This window comes from Rhinolophus sinicus, chromosome 17 (genome assembly GCF_057876585.1).
Source record: "Rhinolophus sinicus isolate RSI-liver-muscle chromosome 17, RSI-T2T, whole genome shotgun sequence".
NCBI lineage: Eukaryota > Metazoa > Chordata > Mammalia > Chiroptera > Rhinolophidae > Rhinolophus > Rhinolophus sinicus.
This window is the reverse complement of record NC_142517.1, coordinates 210804100-210817500: the sequence shown is the minus strand read 5'-3', so window position 1 is coordinate 210817500 and position 13401 is coordinate 210804100. Positions and strand designations below refer to the sequence as shown.

Genomic DNA, 13401 nt, shown 5'->3' with positions numbered 1-13401 from the left:
CTCCATGCTCCCTTTCTCAGGGTGCTGCGTTCGCAGGCGCTGGCAGGAAGAATGGAGAACACAGTCTGTGGGCCACCCCTCCAGGGACCTGAGACCCACGGCTGGGAAACCGGGTGCCTGTTGTCCCACAGCGCCACCTCCTGGCGCTTGGTTCTGACAATTTTGAAGTTGGGATCCGGGTGGTGATGGCTCCTGCAGCTGCAGACCCTGGCTGGGCATCACATCCCTGCGACCTTCTATGCAACACAGATTCCTGAGCCCACCGGTCCCTAGCATCAGTCAGCACCTCCCCGGGTGAGGCCCAGGTCCTCAGGCTCCCATGTGGCCGGTGGTTTCCCGCCGTGAGCTGCCGACTTTGGGGTTGAGATTTTCAGATGCTTCCTAGTGTGGCTCCCCTGCCCTCAGCCCTGAGCCCTGTGCACCAAGCTCCTTCTGCTGCAGGACGACCCCACGGCTGGCTCGTGGCTGGCTGAGTGGGCATGGGCTCCAGCCCGAGACAGAGACATCAGTCTCTAAGAAGTAGCCTGGGGAAGAACTCCTAGGAACAGGGTGACGTCCCTCCCCGTGTGGCCGGGGACTCCCAGCCACGTCTGCTGTCTCCACGTGCTTATCAGGAGGGCCACTTTTACTCTTACAAAAGCACTGGTTTGGACGACTTATATGCATCCCTCTGAGCAGCCCCATCACTGCCTGGTCTGCCGCTCCAGGTGCTAAAGCCATCGCAGGTGAGGGTGCCTCTCACTGATCTCTGTCCTAAAGTCAGTACTGCCAAGATGCCTCAGAACACGTGCGCCAGCCCCATGGCGCTCAGACGCTCTGGGGGTGGCCCTGGCTAACTCCTCCTGCTCATCAACCTGGGGCTTTAAGGGACACAAGACACAAGTAAGGGGCCAGCGTCTTGGGGGACAGTGGGGACACACCCAATGCAAGGAGCACAGTATCTGCTCTGGACATCCTGGGGGCACTGGCCTAAATGCTGGCCAGGCTTCATGGCAGAACCTGGGACTCAAGTGACAGGGACAAGGCACGTGCTCCCTGCAAACACTGCTCCGTGATCTCCATTCGCGTGCGGGAGAATCTGCCAAACTCAGGCTCTCTTACGTCCTTCCTCTGAAATGACCTCTCTCCAAGCACCCACAGGTGGACAATGAAGGTGAAATCCTATTTGCATAAGACCGGTCTGGCTATCAAGTTCATCATGAAATAAATAGTCGGATTCAAAATACTGCAACAAGCTATGGAGCTCAAGTCAATATCTCTAAGTCCTGATTGTCATCAGACTCGTTGAAAGGTGAGCCTGGGCCCCTCGCCCCTGCCCGGGAGGAAGCGCCTGGGGACGTGGGGTATGAACCATTGTGGGTTATTCCATTAATGGCTGAGTTTGAAAACCTTGGCTATGGGTTCTCAACTTGCTATGAAGCTCTGAAAAAATATGGTTTCAAATAGTGGGAGTGTCAACATGCAGACTTCCCGGGGGGCCGGGCAGGGCCGGCCAGGGGTGCAGAAGTTTGCAACTTATACAACAAACAGCCAAACTCATGAAAACCACCAGAAATGGACTGACAGCCAGGTGCTCACACACATTCCAAAGGGATCTGCTTGGTCCTGAAACATTAAAACATGCCTGGGAACGAAAACGAGCCCCCCCCCCCACCGCCCTGCCCACTCCTCACCTCCTCCCGGCAGCCGCCCACAGAGGGACCGGATTACTTTGGCACTGCCAAACCGCTTGAAGCGGGCTCTCACATGCCCGTAGTACCACTCCAGCGAGCCCATCTTCACGATTCTGCAGAGAGACGGAGCTCAGGCCCGTGGCACTGCTGTAGGTGACACGCAGGTATGCATGACCGCCATGCACACCTGCCCCACCAAAGGGACACGCTGGCCCCGAAACCAGCAGTGGCACTTGACCTCCAGGCCCCCGCTCACCTGGCCAGGTGGCAGGGGTCGCAGAGCCAGCCCGGCTCCTCTGGGTGGACATGGCTGCAGCCTTTGCAGATGAAGAGGTGGCAGTTCAGGCATTGCCTTTTGGGGTTCACAAGGAGCCGGTAGGACCGCAGGCAGTGGGCACAGTGGGTCTCGGTCAGGTGGGCCGTGTCGGAAACCAGCTCCCTCTGGGAGCTTTCCTTCTTTATCTTGCCCTTCAGCCCCCTTAGGAAAACAGAAACAGGAAATATATTGGACGTCTTGGTTTTGCAACAGGCTTTCAATGTGTGTGTGCACACACAAGGGAACTTTCTCATTTGCAGAAAACAGTGACAAAACGTCGGCAAAGGCACCCACAGGCTTTGCTGTACCACTTGCAGCAGCAATCCCACTCCACACGCTCTCTAGGGGAAAGACCAGGTGCACTGAGGGTAGGCTGGGATTGAAACACATTGTCTTTATAGACCTGGAGGTACATTTAAACGTCTCTGTGATTGTTTGTAATTGGACATTTTTCCAGGCTGCATGCTCATGACTTTCATCCATTGTCAAAGGGCCACGAACCACAAAGGTTCAGAATCACAGGCTGGGACAGTTCCCACCGCTGCCTGCACAACCTCACATCACTCAGTGTAATAGAAAGAGGATGGACAGAGGCCTGAAGCCCACGTTCTTCCCCCAGCTCTGAGCCAAACCCTGAGCGTTTGTGACGTGGAACTGAAAGCTCACAGACTCTGCTCAGGTACCCTGGTTGGTTGGGTAGTCATTAGTCATTAGCATCTAGAGTCTAATCTCCCTCAGAAGGGGGAGGGGGTGGTGGCTGTACAAGCCCAGCAGGGATGGGGCCAGCTGCGTCCTGGGGGGGGGGGGGGGATGCATGCAGCCTGGTCAGGTAACGTGCTTTTCTAGACCCAATCTGTTCCCAGTGTTATTGGTTAAGAGGAGGTTAGAGAGGAGAGAAAATGTAAGTGGTCGATGGGCCGGTCAGAGCAGGCCACAGAGAACGAATGCAGAGAAAAGGCCCATTCGGACGATGGGCTGGACGAGGCTGACACTCTCTGCTGTGAGTCCCTGGCCTGCCACACCCGCTTTGCTACAAGGGCCTGAGTTAATGGCCTTGAGCTGAGGACAACACCAGGCAGGCTGGTACCCCACTGAGAGAGCCCACAGGTCGCTGCACCTTCCCTAGAGCTGTCACAGAATCCTGAGGGCAAAGCCAGATGGCATTTCCTCAACAAGTGGTTTTGGGTCTGTCTCTGCGGGGGAGCAATTGAGCTGACTCCCCAAGTTTGTCCCCATGGCTAGAATGGCTTGGCTTGGAGAGTGGCCAGAATAGGAATCACCCAGCACCTGAAGGCCCAGGAAAACCACCGTTCTCCTAGCCGGTCAGGGTTTCAGTAACACGGCTTCCTGGTGAAACTGCCAAGTTGGACCGACTGGAAGTGTACCCACAGCTAAGGAACACAGCCCTTTTGTTCTATCTCAGAGAATGTTGGCCAAATGTCATATTTTAGTTTTACGTGAGAACCAATTAATACATTCTTAGAGACGTAAAGTAGACTGACACTCGGTGCCACTGTCTTCTGAGAACGCTGCACCTGTGGTTCCTGATGGGGACACCAGATGTGGTGCGGCTTCAGACAATGGGATAATCCTGAGACGCTCAGGGCGACCAGCACTGGGTTAAAGTGGATTAAAGGGCCTGTACCTCGGTGATACTCCTCTCCCAACTATTCATTAAAATACTCATGAAGTCAGACACACAAATAGGACTCTTGTCTCAACTTGGAAAACCAAGACAAAATGGCCAAGTGGTTGTAGGAATCTAGGGGCCACTGACTACAGTCTAGCTAAAGCTGCATCGACAAGGTCAAGTCCGCTTCAAACACAGGGGCACTTGCAGCCAGGTGGGAAGGCTCTGGTCTCCTCCATTTCCACTCTTGCTGTGTATGCATCAGCCAGGAGACCTAGAGGCCAGCCCTCCACTGGGCGGGGCCTTGTCCAGCCTCTCTGCCAGGGTGTGCCCCCCATCCTCTGTGTAGGCAGAGCTGTATCCACGCATCACAGCAGCAGAAGATGAGGACCTGTGGAGACACCCTGCCTCCCAGTGCAGGCCGCTGAAGTAAGAGCCCAGGAGAGTCCTGGGCTGGTGGCTGAAGAGTCACATATTTCAGGTGCAGAATATACTCTGCTTCAGATTCTATAAAACATAATTTCCATTCTTTATAGCTGGAGAACAGGAAGGGAGGGAAGAGGAGACCCCATGCTGGTCTAGCAGAATGGTACCAGACGATGTCTGCCAGCTGCAGGCGCATCACCCCGACCTGGGGCTTCAGATCACGAGGTGAACAGGTTCAGTGCAACCCACACACCACAACCGGGTCGACCAGATGTCATTCTAGTACAGCTGCTTCAGTAGGTAAACATAGGACATGCACCTACAACTTAAGTAGCCTTCAGGAACAGAAGGCACCTCAAATGTGACTCCTATCAGAAAAAGGAGAAAGATCTGAAATAAGTCTGCTTGGTGTGCTAATAGGGGAATGAGAGGGAGGAGCAGGAGATAAAGAAGAAAGGGAAGGGCCATGTTCATTGAGGTGGAGAAGAGCTGGTGAAAATTAAGATGGAAAGGAATTAAAGTTGACACCAGGGAGGAAAATGGGCAGAATTTCCATGAAGAATATTAAGCCCAGTGAGAATAGTGGATTTCAAGGTGTGATCCAGGGACCTCTGGATGTTCCTATGACCCTTTAAGAGGGTCTACAGGGTCAAAACTATTTTCATAATAATACAAAGATGATATTTGCCTTTTTTGACCTTTGACACCTGCACCAATGATGCAAAAGCAACAGTGGGCAAAACTCCTTGGGCCTGAGCACAGATCAAGGGAAAGGTATAGAATGTTCCAGTGGTCTCTCTATTCTTTGCCACAAAAGAAAAGTAGAGCATGTCTTTGATTAAAGGTATGTCCTTGATGAAATAGTAAAAATTATCATGTTATTAAACCTTGACCCTTGCATACCTGTCTTTTGAATATGGAATGAAAAGTGCACAGAAAGCTCTTCTGTAAACACTGAGGTACCTGGTGTCTTCATGAAAGGAACTGGCAATTGTCTGAGTTCCATCTAGAACGTTTTCCCATGAAACATCATTTTTTACTAGGAAGAATAACTGAGAGATAGACTAGACTGAGTTGGATGCTTGTCAGATATTGTCTCAAAAATGGAGTCAAGTTTGCTCTCCTAGAATGTAGAGCAAAGGGCTGGAGAGATGGAGACAAGGAGAGAAGATGAGGACAGTGGGCAGGAGAGGACATGCCTCACAAATGGAGTAGAAGCAGTGGAGAGGTGTCCCTGAGACAGGAACCCACGACACATCCTCCTCTGCCATCCGACTTCCAGGTCGCCTGAGGCACCAACCTTGAGAGCTGTGACTGGGGGACTCCAAGCAGAGTGGAGGGTTAACGCCCTCTGTTCTCAAGGGGAGTTAATGTCCTCTGAGCAAAGGCTGATATGATGCAAGGAATCTCCTTTCAAGACAGGAAGAGGGAGTGAAGGAACATGGAATGGAGAAGAAGGCTGAGGAGGCATAGAGAGGTCAGGCCTCTTGTGATGACATTGGGCCACCCAGACAACCCAGGGTCACCTCCCGACATCCATGTCAGCTGATAATTGCACCTGCAATCTTAATTCCCCTTGGCCATGTACCCCAACATTCTCACAGGTTCAGGGGTTGAGGACGTGGATGTCTTTGGGGTCACATTATGCTGCCAGAGTTCTGAGGGGGAAAGGGGTGAGGCCTCACTCCCAGCTGAGAGATTCCCAAATAGAAAACCTACACCCCATGCCACTCCTGAGAGAACAGCTTGAAGAAGTACTACAGATGCCCAAGAAAGGGACCTCACGTCTGACCTTAGGATGGGGGGGCCGAAGCGCGAGAGAACCAACAAGTCACAGAATGAGGAGCCCAAACTGCCGGGAGCACTTGCTGGGAGAGCACGAAACATAATGTAACTGAAGAGCCATTATGTGGACAAAGTCCCGATTAGCGTGAGAAACATCAGATATCACAGTGAGGGAAATGGAAACTTGTTCAAGTTCTCTGAGGCCATCTGAGGAGGACGACCAAGTGGTGATAAAAATGATAAAGGGGAAGTCCCCGGTCACGTGAGAGCGAGAGGCCACCAGAGCCTCACCAGAACCTCCTAAGGGGTATTGGACCCAAGTTAATTTCCATCTGGGGCTGGCAGCTGACTTCCTGTTCCCGCCCCTGTGTTGTCAGCCCTAGAGTTGTGTCTGCGCTGCCAAGTGGCCCAGGTAGGGGTGACTTCAAATGCATTATTATTACTATTATCATGATTTTTAAGACAAGGCTTAGTTCTCCCATGTCTCACGCCAGGAGATCTGACATAGACTTTCCCGGGAATTCTGGTCTGTTTGCAGAAACTGCATCACCACCTGTTTGTCTTTCTGGGGAGGTTCCCAGGCCTAATATTTGATTTGTGGGACGTGCCCCTTAAAACAGGGCGTTCTGTTTAGGCAAGCCCAGTCCTTGCCCAGGGCCTGAGTCACCAGCTCCTGCTCCAGTGTCATTTTCCCTGGGTTTAGGAATACTTAGAAATTTCCACCATGAACACAACGGAGACCCCCCTCAGTAACACAGAAGAGTGACCAACAGGACTTCAGGTGAGCACGGGGAACGCAGTGCACACGTCAGCAGTGAAACGGGCTCTGGCATGTCAGGACCAGGCGTGCTTCTTTCCCCCATCTGTCCCCAGGTCCCTTGGTCCAGGCTGCCCGGCCACCACAGGAGCTCTAGGCAATTTCCCAGAGGGAGGGAGCTGAGACACTGGGACTATTGACTGGCTGTTTCCTTCAAGGAAGTTTACTTTGGTGCTCCTTTGTATTTATGTGACATTAAAAATAGACTTGTGATTATCTTTTCTGTACGTAAAGCTTTCTTAATACCCAAGTAGCACGAGTGAATATGGAACACTTAGAAGAGAAATAATACAAAGCACTGCATAGCAAGGTCATCTGCCCTCCGATATTCCCAGTGGTAGCGATTCCTGGCTACTCTTCACAGCCAGAAACTGGCCTCATCCTCAGAGTCTCCACCTGCAAGTGGGCGTAAACCAAAGAGCCACATCGTGGGGTTGTCTGAGCATTAAGTGAGGTGCTGCGAGGCACGGTGGCTATGTATTTTTATTTTAGTTTAGCTTTTCTTTTCACCCATCCCCTCATCCCACTCTCCCCGTTGGCAACCATCAGCTTGCTCTCTGTATCTGTTTTCTTTATTGATTTGTTTTGTTTTTAAAAATTCCACACATAAGTGAATCATACAGTTATTTGTCTTTCTCTGACTTATTTCACTTAGCACAACACCCTCTAGGTCCACCCATGTTGTCACACATGATAAGATTTCATTCCTTTTTATGGCTGAGTAATATTCCCTCGTATATGTACCACTTCTTTATCCATTTGTCTATCGATGGACACTTAGGTTGCCTCCATATCTTGGCTATTGTAAATAACGCTGCAATGAACACATAGCTTTTCAAATTAGTGCTTTTGTTTTCTTCAGATATACTCAGAAGTGTTATGACTGGGTTGTACGGCAGCTCCATTTTTTAATTTTTTGAGGAACCTCCATACTGTTTTCCATAGTGGCTGCACCCATTTACATTCCCACCAATAGTGATGGGGGTTCCAATTTCTCCACTTGTTTTTTGTTGATTTATTGATGATGGCCATTCTGACAGGTGTGAGATGATATCTCATTGTGGTTTTAATTTGCTTTTCTCTGATGATTAGTGACACTGAGCATCTTTTCATATGTCTATTTGGTCATCTGTATGTCCTCTTTGGAGAAATGTCTATTCAGGTCTTCTGCCCATTTTTAAATCATATTGTTTGTTTTATTGGTGTTGTATGAATTCCTTATATATTGCGGATATTAACCCCATATCAGATATATCATTCACAAATACCTTCTTCCATTCAGTAGACTTATTTTTTTCTGTTTTCTTTTATGGTTTCCTTTGTTGTTCAAAACCTTTTTAGTTTAGTGTAGTCCCATTTGTGTATTTTTTCCCCTTTGTTTCCCTTTCCTGAGTAGACATATCCAGAAAGATAGTGCTGAGAGTTATGCCTATGTTTTCTTGTAGGAGGTTTATGGCTTCAGGTCTTACATTCAAGTCTTTAACCCATTTTGAGTTTATTTTTGTATATGGTGTAAGAAAGTAGTCCAGTTTCATCTTTTTTTTTTTTTTTTCATGTATCTATCCAGTTTTTCCAACACAACTTACTGAAGCGACTGTCACTTCCCCATTGTATATTTTTACCTCCTTTGTCATAGATTAGTTGACCATGTAAGCAAGGATTTATTTCTGGGCTCTCTATTCTATTCTATTGAGCTACGTACTGTTTTATGCAGATACCGTACTGTTTTAATTAGTGTAGCTCTGCAGTATAGATTGAAATCGGCGAGCATGGTACCTCCACCGTTGCTCTTTCTCAAGATTTCTTTAGTTCCCCTGGCATACAGAATGGCTGATGTTCTCCAAGAAACTCGATTCCAAAAGAGAAGGAATTAAAGAGAGCACGAGTAGTAAGAAACAGCCATCTTCCCAAGGTGCCTTTCTGGAATCAGCAGCTGAGGTTTTGCCCCCGAAGCTGGAACAACCTCCTAGGAGGCTCACCTGGCCCCCCTCCCACCTGGCCTGCTTCCAACGCCATCCTCCATCCTTAGGGGCCCTGGAGGTTCTTCCTGGCTCATAGGACAGCAAAGGCCAATGCTGCTGGAACGTCAGTCAGAGACGGAGGTGCTCATTTGAGCAAAGCCTCTGTTGTCCACTTTCCCTCCCCACACCCAGGGAAGTGACCACACCCGTGGGGCTCACAGCCCAAGCCCTACACTGGGCAGCAGACGAGGCAGAAGGATGGCTGTTCTCTCACCCAAGTGCTGGCACAAAGATTACCCACAGCAAGACACACGTCCTCATGGCAGTGCCCCGCCTGGGACTTGATGGTAGGAAACGGGTATTAGGTCAAATCCATCCTAAAGCACGTTCTGATGCCAGCGTCGTTAACGTCCCACTTTTATACATCTTTGAATTTTCGATTCTTTGGCACGCAGCAATGTCCTGCTGGGAAGCCAGGAATAACATCATACCCCGTACAGTAAACACTCCAATCCTTAGTCCCTTGTCACACATGCCAGCTTCAGGGAGAGATTTATGTCTGCCTGGGCTGAGTCAATGCCGTGATGCCTCCCCCTTCCTTCTCCGATTCCCGGAACAGCCTGCAAAAGGCCTGCTGCTCAGGAATTCGACCCCTGGGAAATTCCTTCCCATCCGTTCAGAGGAAAGTCACAGCCGAGGTTAATGCTGTCGGCAGCCCTGTTCCCTGGAATAAACACTCATTCCACTTGGAATGCCACGTTAGGAGGCTCACGGTGGACAGTGGCCAAGACACTCCAGCCTTTGCACTTTCACAACGGGGGTGGCCTCTGGGGAACCATGGGTGCCCTGAGTGTCTTCAGCACAGCCTGGGGGAGGCTCGGGCCCAGGCCAGTGATCAGAGGCGTTAGTGTCTTGGCGATAGTGTGGTCATGTGGGTGGTAGTGAAACCAGTCTCACAGCCTCATGGCCTGCGGTCCTGCCAAATGTTAGAGACCTGGGCCAGCTCCTTTGTCACACGCTTTGACAGAGGAGACCTGAGGGTACGCTGGTCAGATGATGTGGGAAGAGGTGCCACGTCTTCGCCCAGCCCTGCCTCAACTTCCTTCACAGTCCACTGATGCTCCCATTTGGGGAGAAATCCACCTGATACATATTTCTGTTATCTTTGTAAATAAGAGAAGAAACACATTTTTTGTTTGATTGTTTTCCAATTGGCATACTTGGTGAATTGGCTGTTTCGCAAGTTGCCTCTGGATACATTTGCTCCTGGTGGGTTGACCGTGAGCCCACACACTGTGGCTGACCACCACGCAGGGGAGGGAAGTGGTGTCCAAGTAACGAACGTGTCTGTTGGTCTCACGATGCCCCCCCCCCCAACTGTGTCTGTCAATGACCGTGGTAGGTTTTGATCTGGGCCATCCATTTGGCACCCCTTTGGGAATATGGCAAAGACATCGAAAGCTCATCTGAACAATTCCTGAACTGCCAATTTTTGATGGCCACCCACTTAGCGGTCATTTGAGGACCAGCTTCTCCATTCAGTCTACTTTGATTCGTAGATCAGAGACTTGGGAACTGGGAGTGAATATGAAATTCTCCCCAGGAGATCGCGGAGAAACCCCGAGTCACGCTACAGAAGATGGGCTGCTGTGTGGGCAACACACGGGTGATCACCTATGTTGAAACTGGTTAAATGAGTAGCTTAACACTGAGAAGAGACTGGGACGAAGGAGGCTTATTATTTAAAAAATTATCTTGTCTCATAACGGACTGCTGGTATTTTAGCCAACTGCTCTGTAGAACGAATTTTGGTGTCAAGAACCCAGAGTCTTTATTCTAAGCTTCTTCCAGCCGTGGCCTTTTTATGTCTCATCACACTGAACCTCAAGCCTCCAGACCACATGCCTGGGCCCTGCGGCTGCTGGAGGGTCACGGGGACACTGGAGAAGACGCTTCTCACAGGCAGAGGCAGCTTTGCTGGTTGTTGCATATTTAACCAATTGCACAGTGAACGAGAGACATCAAACACAATTAAAACACACACAAAAAACCTTCACTATGCCCCCACTGTTTACACAACTCTTTGCCTCCTGAATGTATCACCAGCGAGTATCACCAGACCCACGTTTGCACAGTAAGAAGCAGTCACGGAGTGCTATTCGGGTTTCAGCATTCCTACACTTTGACATGGATTTTCCTCACCACTACCTCTCTGCCTGCTTACGTTTCCAGAGGCGACGTGATACTCTATTGTATGAACATCCCCCAGACCACCTCTCTCCATCTGATAGGCACTGGGGATATTTAGTAAGCCCACCCCTCGATCACATGGCGGCCAAGGGAACCCAGCTCGTCCGCTGTCCCCTTCTGAGCAGACAGTCTTGGGCACCTGTGAACGACGAGGTTACCCTGACTGTAACCAACTGGCCTGGGGACCTGGAAGAACCACTGACTGTCCACAGGAAAGGGTGTCACAATCTGTGACCTTACAGAACAGGACTTAGAGGTCACCTGGGCATGTCTCCTCTTCACCACGTGAAATGACTAATGGATATGAAAGCAAGGAATGGTGGATGTCAAAGGGAGGTACCCACATGCAAGAAACACATAGGAATTTGTGCGAAACCCACTTCAGCTGAGTCTGGACGGAAGGAGGGGCTGACCACCTCAAGGGTCAGAGGGAAGGGAGTGCCGGCCTGGGAGACAGCTGGAAGCAGTGGGGGCACTGAGCCAGAACCCCACGAACACTAGAGGTGCTGGGCAGAAGCACAATTGCCCCCCTTACGATTAATTCGTTTGTCGTGGACTCAGTTCCATGTTGGAGCCCAGAAGCCCCCTCAGCTGCTCCTTCTCTGTCTGTTTTGGGGTTCGGTCTGTCTCTATCACATTCCCTCCCACACAGGTCTCTTCCAGCCCTGCAGCTTTAAATACTGGCTCAGCTGCCTAATGCTCCCCCCACCCATAAACATCTCCGTCCTAGTTTCCCAAACCTGTGAATCGTCACCGTACTCAGCAAAAGGGACTTTGTATGTGTGATTAAGGATCTTGAGATGGGAGAGGATCCTGCATCACCTGGGTGGGCACAACATCAACACAAGGTCCTTACACGGGAAAGAGCGGGGCAGGGAGTCAGAAAGAGGCTTGAAGGACGTTATGCTGAAGATGGCCGGGAGCCAAGGAATGTGGTGCTTCTTCTCGAAGCTGCAAAAGGCCGGGGCCAGATTTCCCTCCTGAGCTCCGAGAAGGAACACAGCCCTTCTGACGCCTTGCCCTGAGAGCTTCTGAGCTCCAGAACCATGGGACGTGGCTGTGCACTGTAAGTCACTAAGCTTGCAGTAATTCCAGGAGCACTAGGAAACGAATACAAATATCACCCGCGTGGTAAATACTCCCATAGTCACATCTCTTCTGAGCTCCAGCCCAGTGTATGGGGAGCCCACGAATCCACTCCAATGTATCTGAACAGTTTCCTGCTTTCCCCAGGCCTGTTCCACCTGTGCCTTCCCCAGGTAAGGGGACAACTCCATCCTGCCAGTTACTCAGGCCATGACCTTGGAGTCACCCTTGACTCCTTCCATACTCTCCACCCCACATACAATCTGTGGGCACACTCACTGCACTGCCTTCAAAGTCCGTCTGATCACTTCTCAGTCACCAACAGCTTGCAAGGCAGAAGTCAGACCCTGTTATTCCCTTGCTCAAAGGTGACTCAGAGAAAGCCCTCAGTCCTGTAAAAGGTCCACCAGGACCCACACGACCTGCAGCCATCACGTCCCTGACCTCCTCTCCCTGCTCTGCCTGGAGCCCCCTCCAGGCATTCTCTTGGCTACTTCACTCACCTCCTTGAGTCTGTGCTCAAGTCTCCTTCTCAATAGGCCTACCAACCCACAAAAAACACCCAAAAAAGACAATAAGGAGCCCAGTGGAAACTAAACGTTAGAGGCTGGGGGAAGACTATGCAAGGCAGAGGGAGAAGCAAACAATGCCAGTGGACTCTAGCCCCGTCGGTGGGGAGAGTGGTGCAAATGGTCTGGGGCCTCACGGAGAGGAAGGGCTGCCAGGCAGCACTGTCAGAAAGAAAGGCAGACGGTCAGCCTTCACCCTAAAACCCCGTGATCCCAACATTCTGGGTGGGACTTTCCCCCTTTATCACCTTCAGCTTTTCTATTCTTGTAACATTGTGGCCTAAGCAGCACCTGGCTTAGGAGGTGACATCACCCCGGAAGCTGGATCAAGTTGAACTAAAACTATTCAGGGAACACCTGAGAGTCAGGTTGGATAGTCAGACGCCCTCATTTTAATTATGAGGAGACTAATGCTAGAAGGTAGACCGTTTCCCAGCGCTCGGCTTCCGTCCAACATCTGCACTGGCACTTCGGCCGTTCACCCACCCAGAGAACCCAGAGGACGGGCCCCAGGGCTCAGCCTCATGCACTTACTCCAGTCTCTCCTCTTCTTTCCTTCTAAGCTCAAAGTCCCGCTGAACCACTTCCCAGATGTGCCTGGCCTCTTCATCCGTGAGCTTGGAAAGATCCAGTTTTTTCCCCATCTCTGCTTCTCCTCAGGGTCACACCTGAAAAATCACAGGATCACAGTGGTCAGTCCAGGAAGCCACCTAAGTCACAAAGTGTGAGGCCACAGAGAGCACCGACTTCCCAGGCAGTTTGTCTGTACTTGGGTTAAATGGTTTTCTAAAACAGGCAGATGTGCGTCTGGAAATTGGGACAGTTCAAATAAATGAACCTATGTGAAGAGTTCCCAAACCCTAAAGAGGGACCTACTTCCTGCCCTAC

The 13401-nt window shown here is 50.6% G+C and overlaps 1 protein-coding gene across 4 annotated transcripts in view; it reads right to left on the bottom strand.

Moving 5' to 3' along the window:
• Positions 1–13181, bottom strand: part of MLPH (melanophilin) — a 36331-nt gene extending 23150 nt beyond the window's left edge. For all 4 annotated transcript variants that reach the window (XM_074315615.2, XM_019740869.3, XM_088793972.1 and 1 more), the window contains exons 1-3: positions 13048–13181; positions 1930–2151; positions 1674–1786 (exon numbers count right to left, since the gene is read on the bottom strand). In XM_074315615.2, the coding sequence (XP_074171716.2) occupies positions 1674–1786; positions 1930–2151; positions 13048–13157 (445 nt within the window). In that variant the 5' untranslated portion in view covers positions 13158–13181. The remainder of the gene's footprint in view (positions 1–1673; positions 1787–1929; positions 2152–13047) is intronic.
• Between the last annotated feature and the right edge of the window lie 220 nt (positions 13182–13401).